At 40.0% G+C, this 15,645-nt stretch overlaps 1 protein-coding gene across 1 annotated transcript; it reads right to left on the bottom strand.

Annotated features, from left to right (window-relative positions):
• Nucleotides 1-10,185: 10,185 nt before the first annotated feature.
• On the bottom strand, nucleotides 10,186-14,824 carry LOC132639695 (uncharacterized). The gene is made up of 7 exons (XM_060356129.1): nucleotides 14,687-14,824; nucleotides 14,448-14,576; nucleotides 14,006-14,360; nucleotides 13,428-13,754; nucleotides 13,119-13,283; nucleotides 10,333-10,409; nucleotides 10,186-10,242 (listed from the first exon to the last, which is right to left on the bottom strand). The coding sequence occupies exons 1-7, from the start codon at nucleotides 14,822-14,824 to the stop codon at nucleotides 10,186-10,188; spliced, it is 1,248 nt and encodes a 415-aa protein (XP_060212112.1).
• Nucleotides 14,825-15,645: the final 821 nt, after the last annotated feature.

Below are 15,645 nucleotides of genomic sequence, written 5' to 3'. Positions count from 1 at the left end.
GGACATGAACATGAGCATGAAACGTGAGTAAAGTCTGAAAACAGTAAATCCATGGAAATACATGTATGTAAAAACTTCTTGTAACGTGGGGAACGCTATAGTATAACCGACAACATGATTCTGGTACTTGCGTCCTACCAGCAGAACACTCACACCTTGCCAGGGGTATGAGATTTAAGTAATAATAAGCATGTAAGGATCCAAACTGCATAATGAAGGTGTTGCCTCCTTGCTGACAACCCTTATCCTACGATGGCAACGTAGTTTCAGGCTATCTGAGCCTTCTTGGTTAACTAAGCAATTCCCAAAAACATGAACTTGATATAGTTGGCTAAGAAGCCCATGATTTTCGTGAAATAACTTGTAATAACTTGTAATCATGATTTCACGAAATAAATTGTAACATGGTTCCATGAAATAGCTTGTAAACATGGTTTCATGAAATAACTTGTAAACATGGTTTCATGAAATAAGTTGTCAAAGTCTTGCAAACATGTTCTTGATTCATGAGTAATAACAATAGTTCATAATTATGTATATAATTGACTTGAAAACATGCTTGTAACTTGCTATATAAAATCATAAAGTTTCATATAAACATAATGAGAACACATGAGGAAGAATTCATGATTCATGGATTAAGCTAGGGTTCCTAATAACCGTAATGGAAGATTAGGAATACAACAACGAATATAGATACAAAATTCATGTATATAAATACATAAATACGGGCTACCAATATGTTGGGTTTAATTCCCTAGGATTTGACCTTCATGAATATCAAGAAACGGAGCACGGGGAAGAACGTAGAGATTCCCACATGTGGATGGAAGTTCTACATACCTTAATTGCTCCAAAACTTGAATTAAAGACTTGGATTTTGGAGAAGATTTCCTAAATCTTGATTCTTGAATCTTGAGATGGGTTTTCTTGAAAAAAAACCCTAGATTAGGAAGAATGATTTCTTGTTTAGATTACAAGGATATGTATTAGAATTGAGTTGGAATAATTAGAGTGGGCTTACCTTGGTGTTCTTGATGATGGAGGAGAGTAGGAGGTCGTTCTAGGGTTTGAGGGAATGAAAAATAATGACTTGAACTGGTATGGACGAATATATACTGTCCTGTGAAATTGCAGTTTACGTCCAGCACAGTGCTGGCCGTATTTTGCAATACGGACTGCACTGCGTCTCTTCAGTAAAATGGCCATAACTCTTTGCACAGATGTACGTTTGACCCCTATAATATACCGTTGGAAAGGTATTTCAAAGCTCTACAACTTTCATCAAGGAAGTTTTCCCAAATTCCAAATAAATTTTGAAATACGGGATGTAAATCGAAATACGGTCCGTATTTAACCATGTGACACCAAAATGCCAAATTCCAGAATGTTCAGAAATTCTTGGTTGCAGTTTACGATCACTGTTCATGGCGTAAACTGAAATACGGTCACTGTTCATGGGCGTAAACTGCCATCTTACAACTGAACAGAGAAATTCTAACTCTCACATTCTTTATCTGATTTTCTAAGTCTAGGATCATGATCAAAGTTTAAGTTAAAGGTACGGGGTGTTACAATGGGTGTCGGACTAGAACACTTAGGCTAAACCCGAAGGCTCTTAGCCTAAGTAGGACTCTACGCACCCAAAAAATAGTTTTTAAAAATATTTTTAAGTATAGAAAAATAGTTTTTAAGAAAATAATTTAGGCATACTATTATAGTCCATATAGTATTCTACATATATAGTCCATTTTTATTCTATCTTTTGCTAAGTTTTAGCCAAATTTTATTTTTTAGTCTAAGTCTAAATAATCACAATTAATCCACAAGTTTGAATACTGGTCCAAATCAGCCCATATGTCATAAGTTCATAGGTTTCATAAATGTTCAAATCAGTTCCAAATTTCATAAAAAAATTGGCAGTTTTGGTCCTGTATTTCACCTCAGTCCCGAGTTTGCATCAATGCCCCAAAAATTAGTCTCGACTTTTCTAATAAATTCCTTTTGGCGACTTTAAAATAAGACAATCTAATAAGGGTTCCAATCGACATAATAATTGCGCAAATAATAATTTAAAGTACGTAATTAAGGGAGATAGAGAATTTGGGCCGACCAAGCCCAAAAAAAAATGTTTATGCAATTGGGTTTGTCTCAATTCCAATGTATGCTTCATTTCACTCCAAGTTGGGTTGACTCGATCTAGTCACGTCAGTGGGCCTCATTGGGGCCCACCAACGGGTTTTGGACGAACATAGAGGTAAAGGACATACATGACATTAGTATATGCTCACAAATTGAATTAAGTACAACATTTAAACTATAATGGTAATATTTACAATGCCCAAAAAATGAATTACATCAAACCTGGGCCAAGCCCATATAATAACGACTCAAAACAGTCCCTAATACCACGAAGTAAAAACCCAAAACAATGGCAACAGCTCGGATATTCATGTCACAAATAATGGGCCCAAGCAATAGGCCCAAACTCACTCTCTTTATAATTCTCTTTAAGTGTCAATACGGTGATACACGTAATATACTACTAATATACTACTCAGTTTTCTTCCGAATTTACTAAGTGTCAAGACTCCAATATACAACGTATACTACCAATGTATCACTTGTATGTAATACCTCAGAACTTTAACTTAAGCTTTGACCATGATTCTAGACTTAGAAAACCAGATAAAGAATGTGGGAATTGGAAATTTCTCTTCAGTTGTTAGATGGGGATTCACGCCCCAGAATACATAACATATTTTAGTATACGACCCGTATTTCAAATCGTATTTTGGCATCTAATCACTGTGCATTCTGGAATTTGGCTTGGGGAGTTTATATTGTTAAAAACAGAACGTATTTTGGTTTACGGACCGTAATTTAGATTGTATTTGAGGAGAGGATTAAGGCAGTGCTCCTGTTTTTGGAACATGATTAATTACGGTCCATGATATGAAGCGTAAGTTAGAATACGAACCGTATTCTGGTCTATATTTCCCAACCCGCACCAGAACCTATAAATACCGAGTTTCAGTTCCAATTTTTATTTTTACAAGTCCCTCGACCCTAGAACGACCTGTTCCTCTCCTCCGTCACCAAGAACACCAAGGTAAGTCAATTCTAATTATCCCATGAATTCAATGTTCTTAACCTAGGGTTTTCAAGAAAACCCATTTAAGGGTTCAAGACTTAAGCTTTTGGGGTTCTGCGCAATTTCAGACCAGTAGTTATAAGACTTGGAGCGTATACAGGTATGTGAGGCTAACTATCTACGTTCAGGAATGTTCATGACTCTCCCTACGCCTCATTCTTCATACTTGTCAGTAGTTTGACTCAGAATACAGTTTAGCCCTAGTTTCATGATATGTTGTAGAACTGCTACCTTCTAGGGTTGCAGTTACAGAATTCGTTCATGGTTGTCAATTTGAATATCATGAACTCAACACGTAATCTTTATAGACTTATGTATTGTTACCACATGAGTTTCAGTCTAGAAATTTAGTATGCTCAGAAACAGTCAATGTTTTCAGTTCAGTCCAGCATGTCTATTTTAGTTCAGTATTGTTCATTGTTGTTATGGTCTCAGTCTTTATTAATTAACCATAATTGAACATATGTGATTTTTCCCAAGGGCACAGTCTTATATATACGTATACTTGGCCGAGGCCATTGACTGACGCACTACTAGGCCGAGGCCATAATGTGCATTTATTATTGGGCTGAGGCCCCACATATACAAACACTTATAAAGTAGATGATTCAGATATAGAGCAGGGAGTATTCATATCTTTACTTCCTTTGCAATCACAGTTTACAGTTTTTAGTTATCAGTTTCAGTTTCAGTACTTTATTGCTCCAGTTGCTTTACATACCAGTACAATTCAAATGTGCTGATATCCCTTTTTATTGTTTGGGGGCCTGCATAACAGGTTGACTACTCAGCTATTTAGGAGTGCACGTATCAGCTATTGGTGAGCCCCAGATTCCTTCGGGGCGTTGTCAGCTATCCAGTTATTTCAGTTTTTAGATAGCTATATTATTCAGTATTCTTAAAGGCTTAATAGACATAGTCCAGACAGTCAGATATTTGTTATGTTAGCCTTGTTGGCAGTTATACTCAGTTGTTTAGTTGTTTTGGTTTAGCCATGTTGGCTACTTTAAGATATTTTCAGATTTGTCTACGTATTTCCGCATTATGATATTTCAGTCAGACTTCCAGTTAATCAGCATGTGTTAGTTTTATTTTATAAATCAGTTATGTTTTGGTATCACATGTTGATTCAGCCAGCTAGTTGGTTCGCTCGGTCACATGCAGTCAGGCACCGAGTGCCGTGTAACGTCCAGGCCTAGGTTTGGGGCGTGATAAAGCTTGGTATCAAAGCCTAGGTTCAAGTGTCTTAGGGAGTCTATGAAGCCGTGTCCAGTGGGGTCACTTTTATATGTGTAATATGTGTAAGGGCCCCATACATATAAACAGTTGACCACCAAGACATTCAGGATTTGTTTCACTTATTTCATACTTTAGTTCATGCAGATAGAGCAATGCTTTTAGGAATTCTTCTATGTCGTGCTAATTACGTATTTCAGAAATGGGTCCGAAAAGAAAGTATAACAATAGAAATATGGTTACTAGCCAGAGGACTACCGTTGATGCAGCAACAGAAGGGGGCACCCAAGCCCAGACAGCCACCACAGCTACGCCTCCCAATGCTTCGGACGCGGATGTTAGAGGAGTTATTCAGCTGCTCACTCAAATTTTGGCAAATCAGGCCCAGCGATAGGAAACGACCCCTAGCTCAGGTGCTAGTAGTAGGTCGAATAGTTCTAGGACTCAGGAGTTTATGCGAATGAAGTCGCCGGTGTTCACAAGGTCAAAGAAGGATGAAGACCCGCAGAATTTCATTGATGGACTCCAGAAGGTGTTTCGAGTGATGCATGCTAATGATACAGAGGCAGCGGAGCTTAGAGATTTCCAGTTGCAAGATGTGGCTCATTTTTGGTATGAGACATGGGAACAGTCCTGATGGGAGGATGCATTTTCTGCTACTTGGGATGAATTTGCAGACACTTTCATTAAGCACTTCATGCCAATTAAGGTTAAGGAAGCCAAGGCTATTGAGTTTGAGAATCTAAGGCAGAATGACATAACGGTTCAGGATTATTATCTCAAGTTCGTGTCATTGTCCAGACATGCCCCTCACATAGTTCTGACATGAGGGCCACGGTTAGACGGTTTGTACTTGGGCTTAAACCCGAATTGCACAGGGATGCCAACACAGCAGCTCAGAATGACAAGATGACTATTTCCAAGATACTGGCATTTATGCAAGGTAACGAGACTTGGCTGAAGGAAGAAGCAGCCCTGCAGAAACAGAAGGATAGGGAATTCCGCAAGAGGCTAAGTCTACAGGAAATTTCAGTCAGGGAGGAACTCAGGGAGGTCAAAATCACCAGTTCTTCAGGAATAGGTCTTCAGGACTTACTACATCTACAGTCAGTGTCCCATCTCAGAGGTCTAAGTTTAGCCAGAAAAACCAAAATTTTAGAGTAGCCACATATCCTACTTGCAGCAAGTGTGAGAGAAGACACCTAGAAGTATGCTGTTTGGGTACGGGTGGTTGCTTCGGGTGCGGTTAGCAGGGCCATTATCTGAAGGATTGCCCATCCGCAAGACAAATATTGGGGGAAATGTAGCTCAGTCTACCAATTCAGCGGCTCCCCAAAATTCCCAAGCCCAGCAGGGGTGCGAGGCAGCAAAGTACGGCAATACGGGCGGTGGTCAGAATCGTCTGTATGCACTATCAGGTCATCAGGATATAGAGGCTTATGGAGATGTTGTCACAGATATGCTAACAGTCTTCACCTTCGATGTATTTGCTCTTATGGACCCAAGATCCACTCTATCTTATGTAACCCCTTACATTGCTAAGAAATTTGGGATAGAACCTGAACAAATGCATGAACCGTTCGAGGTATCCACGCCAGTTGGGGAATCAGTTATAGCTAGACGTATCTATAGGGGTTGTCCAGTGTTAATCTACCACCGCAACACCATAGCAGACTTAATAGAATTAGAGATTGTAGACTTTGATGTAATCATGGATATGGATTGGTTAGAGTCCTGTTATGCCTTAGTGGGTTGTAGAACCAAAACAGTAACCTTTGATTTTCCGATGAACTTATAGAATAGAAGGGTAATTCAGTAGCACCCAGGGCTAGATTTATTTCCTACCTTAGAGCTAGAAAGATGATTTCCAAGGGGTATATTTACCACTTAGTCAGAGTTAGGGATGCAGATGCCCAGTATCTGACTCTTCAGTCAGTATCAGTTGTCAGAGAGTTTCCAGAAGTCTTTCCAGATGACCTACCCGGAGTCCCTCTCGATAGGGAAATTGACTTTGGGATTGACCTACTTCCCGACACTAAGCCGATATCTATTCCGCCATATAGAATGGCCCCCGCAGAGTTAAAAGTTCGGTTGAAGGATCTTCTTGATAAGGGATTTATAAGGCCAAGTGTCTCACCTTGGGGAGCACCGGTCTTGTTCGTCCGAAAGAAGGATAGATCCTTGCGTATATGTATAGACTACCGCCAGTTGAACAAGGTCACCATTAAGAACAAGTATCCTCTTCCTATGATCAATGACTTCTTTGATCAACTTCAGGTTGCTCAGTGTTATTCCAAGATTGACCTTAGATCAGGCTACCATCAGTTAAAGGTTAAGGAAGTTGATATTTCGAAAACTGCTTTCAGAACCTGCTATAGCCATTTTGAGTTTCTTGTCTCGTCGTTTGGGTTGACGAATGCACCAACAACTTTCATGGATCTTATGAATAGAGTCTTCAAGCCTTGTCTCGATTTGTTCGTCATTGTGTTTATTGATGACATATTGGTGTATTTTCGTAGTGAGGCTGATTATGCAGAATGTCTCAGAATAGTGCTGCAGATACTCAAGGATCGTGAGCTTTATGCAAAATTCTCAAAGTGTGAGTTTTGGCTAAAGTCAGTGGCATTATTAGTGTCACGCCCCGAACCGTGGCCTGGGCGTGACACGGCACTCGGTGCCTGACTGTCTATGACCGAGCGAACCCATGGCTGCTGAGTCTAACAGTTGTATCATGAAAGCATGCAAGATAAAATGAACCAAGAGAATAACTCAAATATAATAGAGGATGCGAAAATAAATGTTGTGAGGCAAAACCAACATAACTGACTAAAGACTGTGTCTATGATTAAAATACTGTAAGAATAACTAGTTCAGGACAAGACCCTGACATGCCTCAAATACTAATGAACTAACTAGTACTCGAAAGCTGGCAATAGACGAGAAGCCTGGATGAGAGGGGCTCACCAACTAGTTGATATGCTCAAAGTACTGGAAGCTAAGCGGCTGTTGTATCTGATGTGCCGTGAAATTATGGCACATTCGATACTTTTTGGCTATAAGTTTTACTTGTTTTTAAGCAAGTTTTGTTATTTTTGATGTGTTTGTGACATGTTGCAGATGTTTAACGTATTTCGGGAGCAAGTCATGAAAATGGAGTAAAATGTTGTGCAAAGAAAATAAAACTAACTGAAGCCTGATCTATACAGAGGAACATACGGACCGTAGAATATTCACGGTCCGTAAAATCCATCGTAGATGCTTAATAGAAAGGGTTCAGACATGAAGTGGAAGTCCAGGCAAAAGTACAGACCGTATAATATTTACAGTCCGTAAAACTCACCGTATGTTGATTCCAGAAGAGTCTTAAAGAGAAGAGGATTTACGGGCAAGTTATACGGACCGTATAATATTTATGGTCCGTAAAAGTGGATCGTGCATCTGACAACTGGAGAGATTTTACGGAATACTGTCACTGATTCTACAGGCCGTATAAAATGTACGGTCCGTACATTGTTCCGTCGAGGGCAATTTTGTCAATCCAATTTTGCACGGCTTTGACTCTTATAAATACTTGATTTTAGGTTTCTTGTAAAAACATTACTACAGAACTCAGTTTTTATTTTCCTTAGCATTAGTTACTCATAGTTTTGTAATCTTTTGGAGATTACAAACAATTGAAAGTAATTTCTCAAGTCCAAGCAATCAATTGTAAGCATTATGATCCCCCTTATTTCTTATTGTTCTTCTTCCTCTATGAGTAGCTAATTTCCCTTACTAGGGTTGTGAACCCAATGATGAGTGTTGTGTGATTGGGTTGTGATTGATATACACATAATGAATTATTAGGGTTTAGTTATTCTTCATTCTTCATTCATAATTAATGGTTGCAAACATTGATTAAAGCCACAAACTTGATTTATTTGGGAAAATAATTAGGGTTGGTAAGAATAACTAACAAGGACTCAAAGCTCTAAGCTTTGTTTAATAAATTCACTTAGGAATAAGAAGAATTTACTTGGCATGATTAATCGTTCTTCATAGTTACTTTCTTATATTTGGAAAAATCATAGAAAGACATAATATTTATTTATTGGGAAATAGTAGAGATTCATATAGAGATTAAGTGCATTCATATAATGATCCATTAGAAGTATATCGAGATCAATACCCATGATCATACACTCTATCTAACGGGGACACAACCTTAGTTTCGTTTACCATAAATTTCCACCAAAGCAATAGATAGCAATTAGTTATAGAAAAATCAACTATTACTAAAATAATCGGATTAAAACATTAGACCTAAGCTTAGCATCCTACGATTTTAGTAACCTTTTCACACCATATTCCCTGTGGGATTCGACCCCAACCTTGTTGGGTTACCATATTTGACAACGTCCGCGTTATACCATTAATAGGTGTAATTTGAGCGAATCAAAATTTGGCGCCGTTGCCTGGGATCGAACCCGGGTCACCCGCGTGACAGGCGGGAATACTTACCACTATACTACAACAACATAACTTACGGACAAAATTTTAGCGTATCAGTATCCTCCTGAAAGTCAGACTCTATACTGTGAAGTGCAGGCCCATGCATAAGGACGTTAGTACATTTGAATTGTACAAGTATGATAAGCAACGGAAGCAATGATAAGGGATACATGAACAATAAAGTATAATGAAACTGAATACTCATATCATGAGTTGATCTATCTAGAAATCACCTGTGCAAATATCATATGACTATGGCCTCGGGCCCAATAAATAATGAGATCTCAAAGCTATGGCCTCAGGCCCAAAATAATTACATATGCATATGAATCATAACTATGGCCTCCGGCCCAATCAAATATGAAGCAACAGGTGTAAAACTGACTATTGACTCTTTATCATGACTGATGACTTAGACTGCATTCTGAGACTCGTAGATTGAATTACAAGTCTTTTAGATTAAGCTAGGGTCCATAGCATGCATAAACAAGTATGAACATCATCAGAAAACTGAGCTCTAACCCTAAGTTATGAAAATCAAGAACTTGCTGGATTACTGGGATTTATGATTATTGAGGTATGAGGATGAATAAACAATGTTACTCATGTATTATGCTTAACATACTTGGAATTGCTCCCAAACCTGAATAATAATCTAGTCTTGGAAAAGAGTTCCAAGGTTTTGCTCTTTATGCTCTTTAATTGTGTTTTCTTGAAAACCCTATGTTAAGAACATGGTTTCATGATTAGATTAAGAGCATATATGATAGAATTGATTTGAAAGAGCTTGGAATGACTTACCTTGCTGTTGTGGTTTGTTGGGAGAAGAACACTTCATTTCTAGGGCTTGGAATTGTGAAAAACGACATAAAATAATTGAAGGTTGGTATTTATAGGTTCTGGTGCGGGTTGGGAAATACGGACCAAAATACGGTCCGTATACTGAATTACGGTCCCTAAATTTGAATCGTAATTTAACATATTTAAAACAGAATCACTGCTTATGTTTCCTTCTTAAATACAATCACAGTTTACGGGCCGTATTTCAAAATACAGTCCGTATTTAACAATTTAAAATTCCACAAGCCAAATTCCAGAATGCACAGTGATTTTGGGTATCACTTGACGACTTGAAATACGGGCTGTATAATGAAGTACGGTTCGTATTCTGTGGCGTAAATCCCCATCTGACAGCTGAAAAGAAATTTTCAATTCCCACATTCTTTATCTGGTTTTCTAAGTCTGGAATCATGGTCAAAGCTTAAGTTAAAGGTTTGAGGTGTTACAATATTTCCCTCTTGGGATCATTCATCCTCGAATGATGGATTTTGATTAGAAGGGATTGCTGAGACATGTGCACACTAAATGACATGAGCACATGAAAACTGAACTGAAAAAGTCTGGACTGAATTATCTGTTGAACTGAGTAACTATTGAACCGACTATCTAACTGGCTGAATACTGATAATGTGGAAACTATAGAAGGAAGGATCTGAGAGGGGAAGTCCAATAACTTCATCGGTTTCTGCTGATTTTTCAAAGAGATAGGGATATCTGGACTTTATGTCTTCTTCGACTTCCCATGTAGCCTCATCAACTTTCTTACTTCTCCACAAAACCTTTACTGAAGCTACCTCTTTAGTTCTCAACTTTCAAACCTGACGATCAAGGATTTTCACTGGGACTTCCTCGTAAGTCAAACTATCATTGACTGGTATGCCATCAATCGGGATAACCAACGAGGGGTCTCCCACACACTTTCTCAACATGGACACATGAAATACTGGGTGTACGGCGACCAAGTCTTGTGGCAATTCAAACTCATAAGCTACTAGACCAACTTTTCACCGAATTCTGTATGGTCCAATTTATCGGGGACTAAGTTTCCCTTCTTACCAAACCTCATGACACCCTTCATAGGCGAGACTTTAAGAAATACCCAATAATTAACTTCAAACTCTAAATCTCTCTGTCTCACATCTGTGTAAGACTTCTGGCGACTCTGAGCCGTCTTCAAACGCTCTTGAATTAACTTGACCTTTTCCATAGCCTGATAGACCAAATCTGGTCCCAACAACTCTGCTTCACCAACTTCGAACCATCCAATCGGTGATCTACACCTCTGCCCATAAAGAGCTTCAAACGGTGCCATCCTAATACTAGCATGGTAATTGTTATTGTAAGAAAATTCAATAAGAGGTAGATGATCATCCCAATTACCTTTGAAATCAAGGACACATGCCCTCAACATATCCTCAAGGGTCTGAATGGTACGCTCTGCCAGGCCATTTGTCTGAGGGTGAAAACTTGTACTGAGGTTAACTTTTGAACCCAATCCTTTCTGAAAGGATGTCCAAAATTTTGCTATGAACTGAGCACCATGATCTGAAATAATGGACACTGGAGTCCCATGAAGTCTGACAATTTCGCGAAGATACAACTTGGCATAGTCCTCCGCTGCATCCGTGGTCTTAACTGGTAAGAAGTGCGCTGACTTCGTAAGTCTGTCCACAATCACCCAAATTGAATCATGCCTCCTAGCTGAACGAGGTAAACCTGCTACGAAATCCATATTTATCATCTCCCACTTTCAAATGGGAATATCAATATTCTGAGCCAAGCCACCAGGCCTCTGGTGTTCGGCTTTCACTTGCTGACAATTTGGACACTTAGCCACAAAATCTTCTACATTATTCTTCATGTCATTCCACCAATAAATCTCCTTAAGATCGTGATACATCTTTGTGGAACCTGGGTGAATGAAATACCTGGAGTGGTGAGCTTCAGACATAATTCGCTCTCTGAGCCCATCTACATCTAGAACACATAATCTGCCTCGATATCTTAAGGTTCCGTCATCTCCCCCTTGTTCGAAAGCCGTCGTCTTATGCTTGTGAATCTCCTGTTTCAGCTGTAACAAGTAGGGATCTTTATACTACTTCTCTTTAACTTCAACGACTAAGGAGGAAAGGGCTCCATTCTGAACAACTATGCTGCTATCCTCGGAGTCCAATAGTCGAACCCTAAGACTGGCCGAACGGTGGTCTTCCTTGGTCATAATTTTCTTATCTGAATCAACATGAGCTAAACTTCCCATGGAATGCTGATTGAGAGCATCGGCTACAACATTCGCCTTCCGTAGATGATAGAGATATCCACGTCATAGTCCTTAAGCAATTCGAGCCATCTTCTCTGCCTAAGATTCAAATCTCCTTGCTTGAAAATATACTGCAGGCTTTTATGATCTGTGAAAATATCAACATGCACTCCATACAAATAATGACGCCATATCTTAAGTGCAAAAACTACAGCTGCCAACTCTAGGTCATGAGTCGGATAATTCTTCTCGTGAACCTTGAGCTGACGAGATGCATAAGATATAACCTTACCATACTGCATTAAGACACATCCGAGACCCACTCTCGAAGCATCATAATAAACTACGAACCCCTCGGCCCCTTCCGCAAGGTCAAAACCAGAGCTGAAGTCAACCTTGTTTTCAACTCCTCGAAACTGCGCTCACAAGCATCTGACCACCGAAACTTAGACTTCTTCTGAGTCAATCTAGTCAACGGAGCTGAGATGGAGGAAAATCCCTCTACGAAACGCCTGTAGTAACCATCCAGACCCAAGAAACTACGAATATCTGAAACAGAGATAGGTTTGGACCAACTCTTGACAACCTCAATCTTAGTGTTATAACCTCGAATACCCTCTCCGAAAATAACATGGTCTAAGAATGCCATGGACTTGAGCCAAAATTCACACTTGGAAAATTATGCGAATAACTCACGGTCCTTAAGTGTCTGCAATACTACTCTGAGGTGCTGAACATAATCTGACTCGCTGTGGGAGTATACTAAAATATCATCGATGAAGACAATCATGAAGAGATCGAGATACGGCTTAAACACTCTATTCATAAGATCCGTGAAGGCTGCTGGCGCATTCGTTAACCCGAATGACATGACACAAAACTCATAGTGCCCATATCTGGTCCGGAAAGCTGTCTTAGGAATATCTTTTTCCTTGACCTTAAGTTGATGGTAACAAGATCTGAGGTCTATCTTAGAATAAAACTGGACACTCTGAAGTTGGTCAAATAAGTCATCTATTCTAGAAAGGGGATATCTTTTCTTGATAGTGACTTTATTGAGCTGGCGATAGTCTATACACGTATGCATGGAACCATCTTTCTTTCGCACGAATAGAACTGGTGCGCCCCATTGGGGAATACTGGGGCGGATGAATCCCTCATCTAGGAGGTCTTTCAACTGAGCCTTAAGTTCTTTGAGTTCTACTGGAGCCATTCTATATGGCGGAATAGAGATAGGCTTAGTTCCAGGGAGTAGATCAATTCCAAACTCTATTTCCCTATTAGGAGGGATCCCTGGAAGGTCCCCTGGAAAGACTTCTGAAAAGTCACTGACTACTGGAACTGATTGAAGGGTCGGGGTCTGGGTATCTGCATCCCTAACTTAGACTAAATGGTAGATATAGCCCTTAGAAATAATTTTTCGGGCTTTCAAATAAGAGATAAACTGACCTCTGGGTGCTACTGAATCACTGGACCAAACTAAGGCTGGCTCATTTGGGAATTTAAATTTGACTGCTTTGGTCCGACAACAAACTGATGCATAACAAGAATATAGCCAATCCATCCCCATGATCACATCAAAGTCTACCATTTCTAACTCGTGAAGGTCTGCTATTGTCAACTTATGGTACACTCTCACTGGACAACCCCTATACACATATCTGGCTAGCATTGCCTCACCAACATTGTTAGACACTTCAAAAGGTTTGGACAATGGTTCTAGTTTGACTCCAAACTTTTTAGCAATAAAAGAGGTTACATAAGAAAGGGTGGATCCTGGATCCATAAGTGCAAAAACATCGTAACTGAAAACGGTGATACTACCTGTGACAACATCGGTACGACCCTCAGCATCCTATCGAGCACCTAAAGCATACAGGTGGTTTGGACCTCCACTTGCATTCCCTGATCTCGCTGTGGCTCTACCTGACTGAGCCTGAGTGTTTTTGTTTGCAACCGAATTGGTGGACTGAGCTATGGTCCTACCTGACCCTACTTAGCAAATGGACAATCTCCCAAAAAGTGACCTGACTGGCCACATCCAAAGCAATCATCCATGCCTGAACGGCATGTCCCTGAATGTCTCTTCCCACAAGTATTACAAACTGGGTGGAAGCTGTGACTGCTCGAACTTCCTTTAGATTGTGAGCCTGACACTCGAAAGATTCCTCTTTTCTCCTCTCCGAACTTAGGAGCTGGAGCACTGGCTGATGAAGGAATAGGTCCGGATGACCTGTTATTGAAGAATTTTCTTTTCTTTCCACTATTCCCGCTGAATTGCCCAGTTGACTTAGCCCTCTTGTTAAACTCTTTGTCTTTGTTTTTGTGCACAACTTCCTCCTCCTTGAGCCTTGTTTCATTTCCTTGCACAAATGCCAATATCTTGGCGATAGTCACACCACCATTTTAGGCTGCAATATTTGCCCCATCATATAAGTGAGAATCAAGACCCGTGACAAACCTCTTTACTCTGGCCTTCATGTTAGGAACAAGCTTAGTAGCATATTTTTCCAGACTCATAAACTCCAAGTAGTAATCCTGAACAGTCCTCCCATTCTGTTTGGGTTTCAAGAACTGCTCAGCTCTGGCTTCTCGGACCTCAATAGGCATAAAATGGTCCAAATATGCCTCTATGAACTCATCCCATGTGGCATCAGAAGCATCATTACCTTGGGATAATTCCTAAGCTTGTACTAGGCATTGACTACTCCTTGCAGCTGGTGAGCTCCAAATGTAGCTGCTTCTGTCTCCGTCACAGTCATCATTCTATAAATCTTCTGAAGACCATCAATGAAATCTTGAGGGTCCTCTTCCTTCTTTGTCATCGAGAAGACTGGGAGCTTCATTCTCACGAACTCTTTAGCCTGGAGGATTCTCCATGATTTCCAGAGTTAGACCCCGCTCCCTGACGCTGGGCTTGAGCAACTACTAACTGTGTAAGCATTGCAATAGCACTCCCAACATCCACATTAGTTGTTCCAGTCTGAGGAGCCAGAATATCCATCGGAGTTGGAGCAGTAGGAGTAGTCTCTAGCGAAGGCGTCTGATCAGAATTAGCTCGGATAGCCTCACGATGAGCAGCGTTGGAAGCTGCCCTTAAACTGTTAGTAGTATTTCTCTTTGGATCCATAATCGTCTGAAATTACGCAAACACAAGAATTAGGAAGACATCCTGAAGTTATAGCTCTAGTTGCACAATCTAGAATACAAAGAAGTGAGACTTCCTTAATATGTCCTGGTGGTCAGCTGTTTATATGCATGCGAGTATCATACATATAAAGGAGACCCCACTGGACACGGTTTCATAGACTCCCTACAGCACTGAACCAACCTGGCTGCTCTCATACCATGCTTTGTTACGCCCCGAACCATAGCCTGGGCGTGACACGACACTCGGTGCCTGACTGTCTATGACCGAGCAAACCCATGGCTGCTGAGTCTAACAGTTGTATCATGAAAGCATGCAAGATATAAAATAAACCCAGTGAATATTCTAACTCAAATATAATAGAGGATGCGGAAATAAATATTGTGAAGCAAAACAAACATAACTGGCTAAAGACCGAGTCTATGAAACCTCTATGATCAAAATACTGTAAGAATATCTAGGTCAGGACAAGACCCTGACATGCCTCAAATACTAATGAACTAACTAATACTCGAAAGC

Source organism: Lycium barbarum, chromosome 5 (genome assembly GCF_019175385.1).
Source record: "Lycium barbarum isolate Lr01 chromosome 5, ASM1917538v2, whole genome shotgun sequence".
NCBI lineage: Eukaryota > Viridiplantae > Streptophyta > Magnoliopsida > Solanales > Solanaceae > Lycium > Lycium barbarum.
The sequence above is the reverse complement of the archived record's forward strand: the minus strand, read 5'-3'. Positions and strand labels throughout refer to the sequence as shown.

What these genes read in the sequence shown, in the direction of transcription:
- LOC132639695 (XM_060356129.1), bottom strand. Translation starts at nt 14,824, where the DNA reads ATGAAGCTCCCAGTCTTCTCGATGACAAAGAAGGAAGAGGACCCTCAA. An exon ending in GAGCTCACCAGCTGCAAGGA is followed by an intron (nt 14,577 to 14,686) that starts GTAGTCAATGCC and finishes ATGCCTATTGAG; the next exon opens with GTCCGAGAAGCCAGAGCTGA. An exon ending in TTCCTAACATGAAGGCCAGA is followed by an intron (nt 14,361 to 14,447) that starts GTAAAGAGGTTT and finishes ACTATCGCCAAG; the next exon opens with ATATTGGCATTTGTGCAAGG.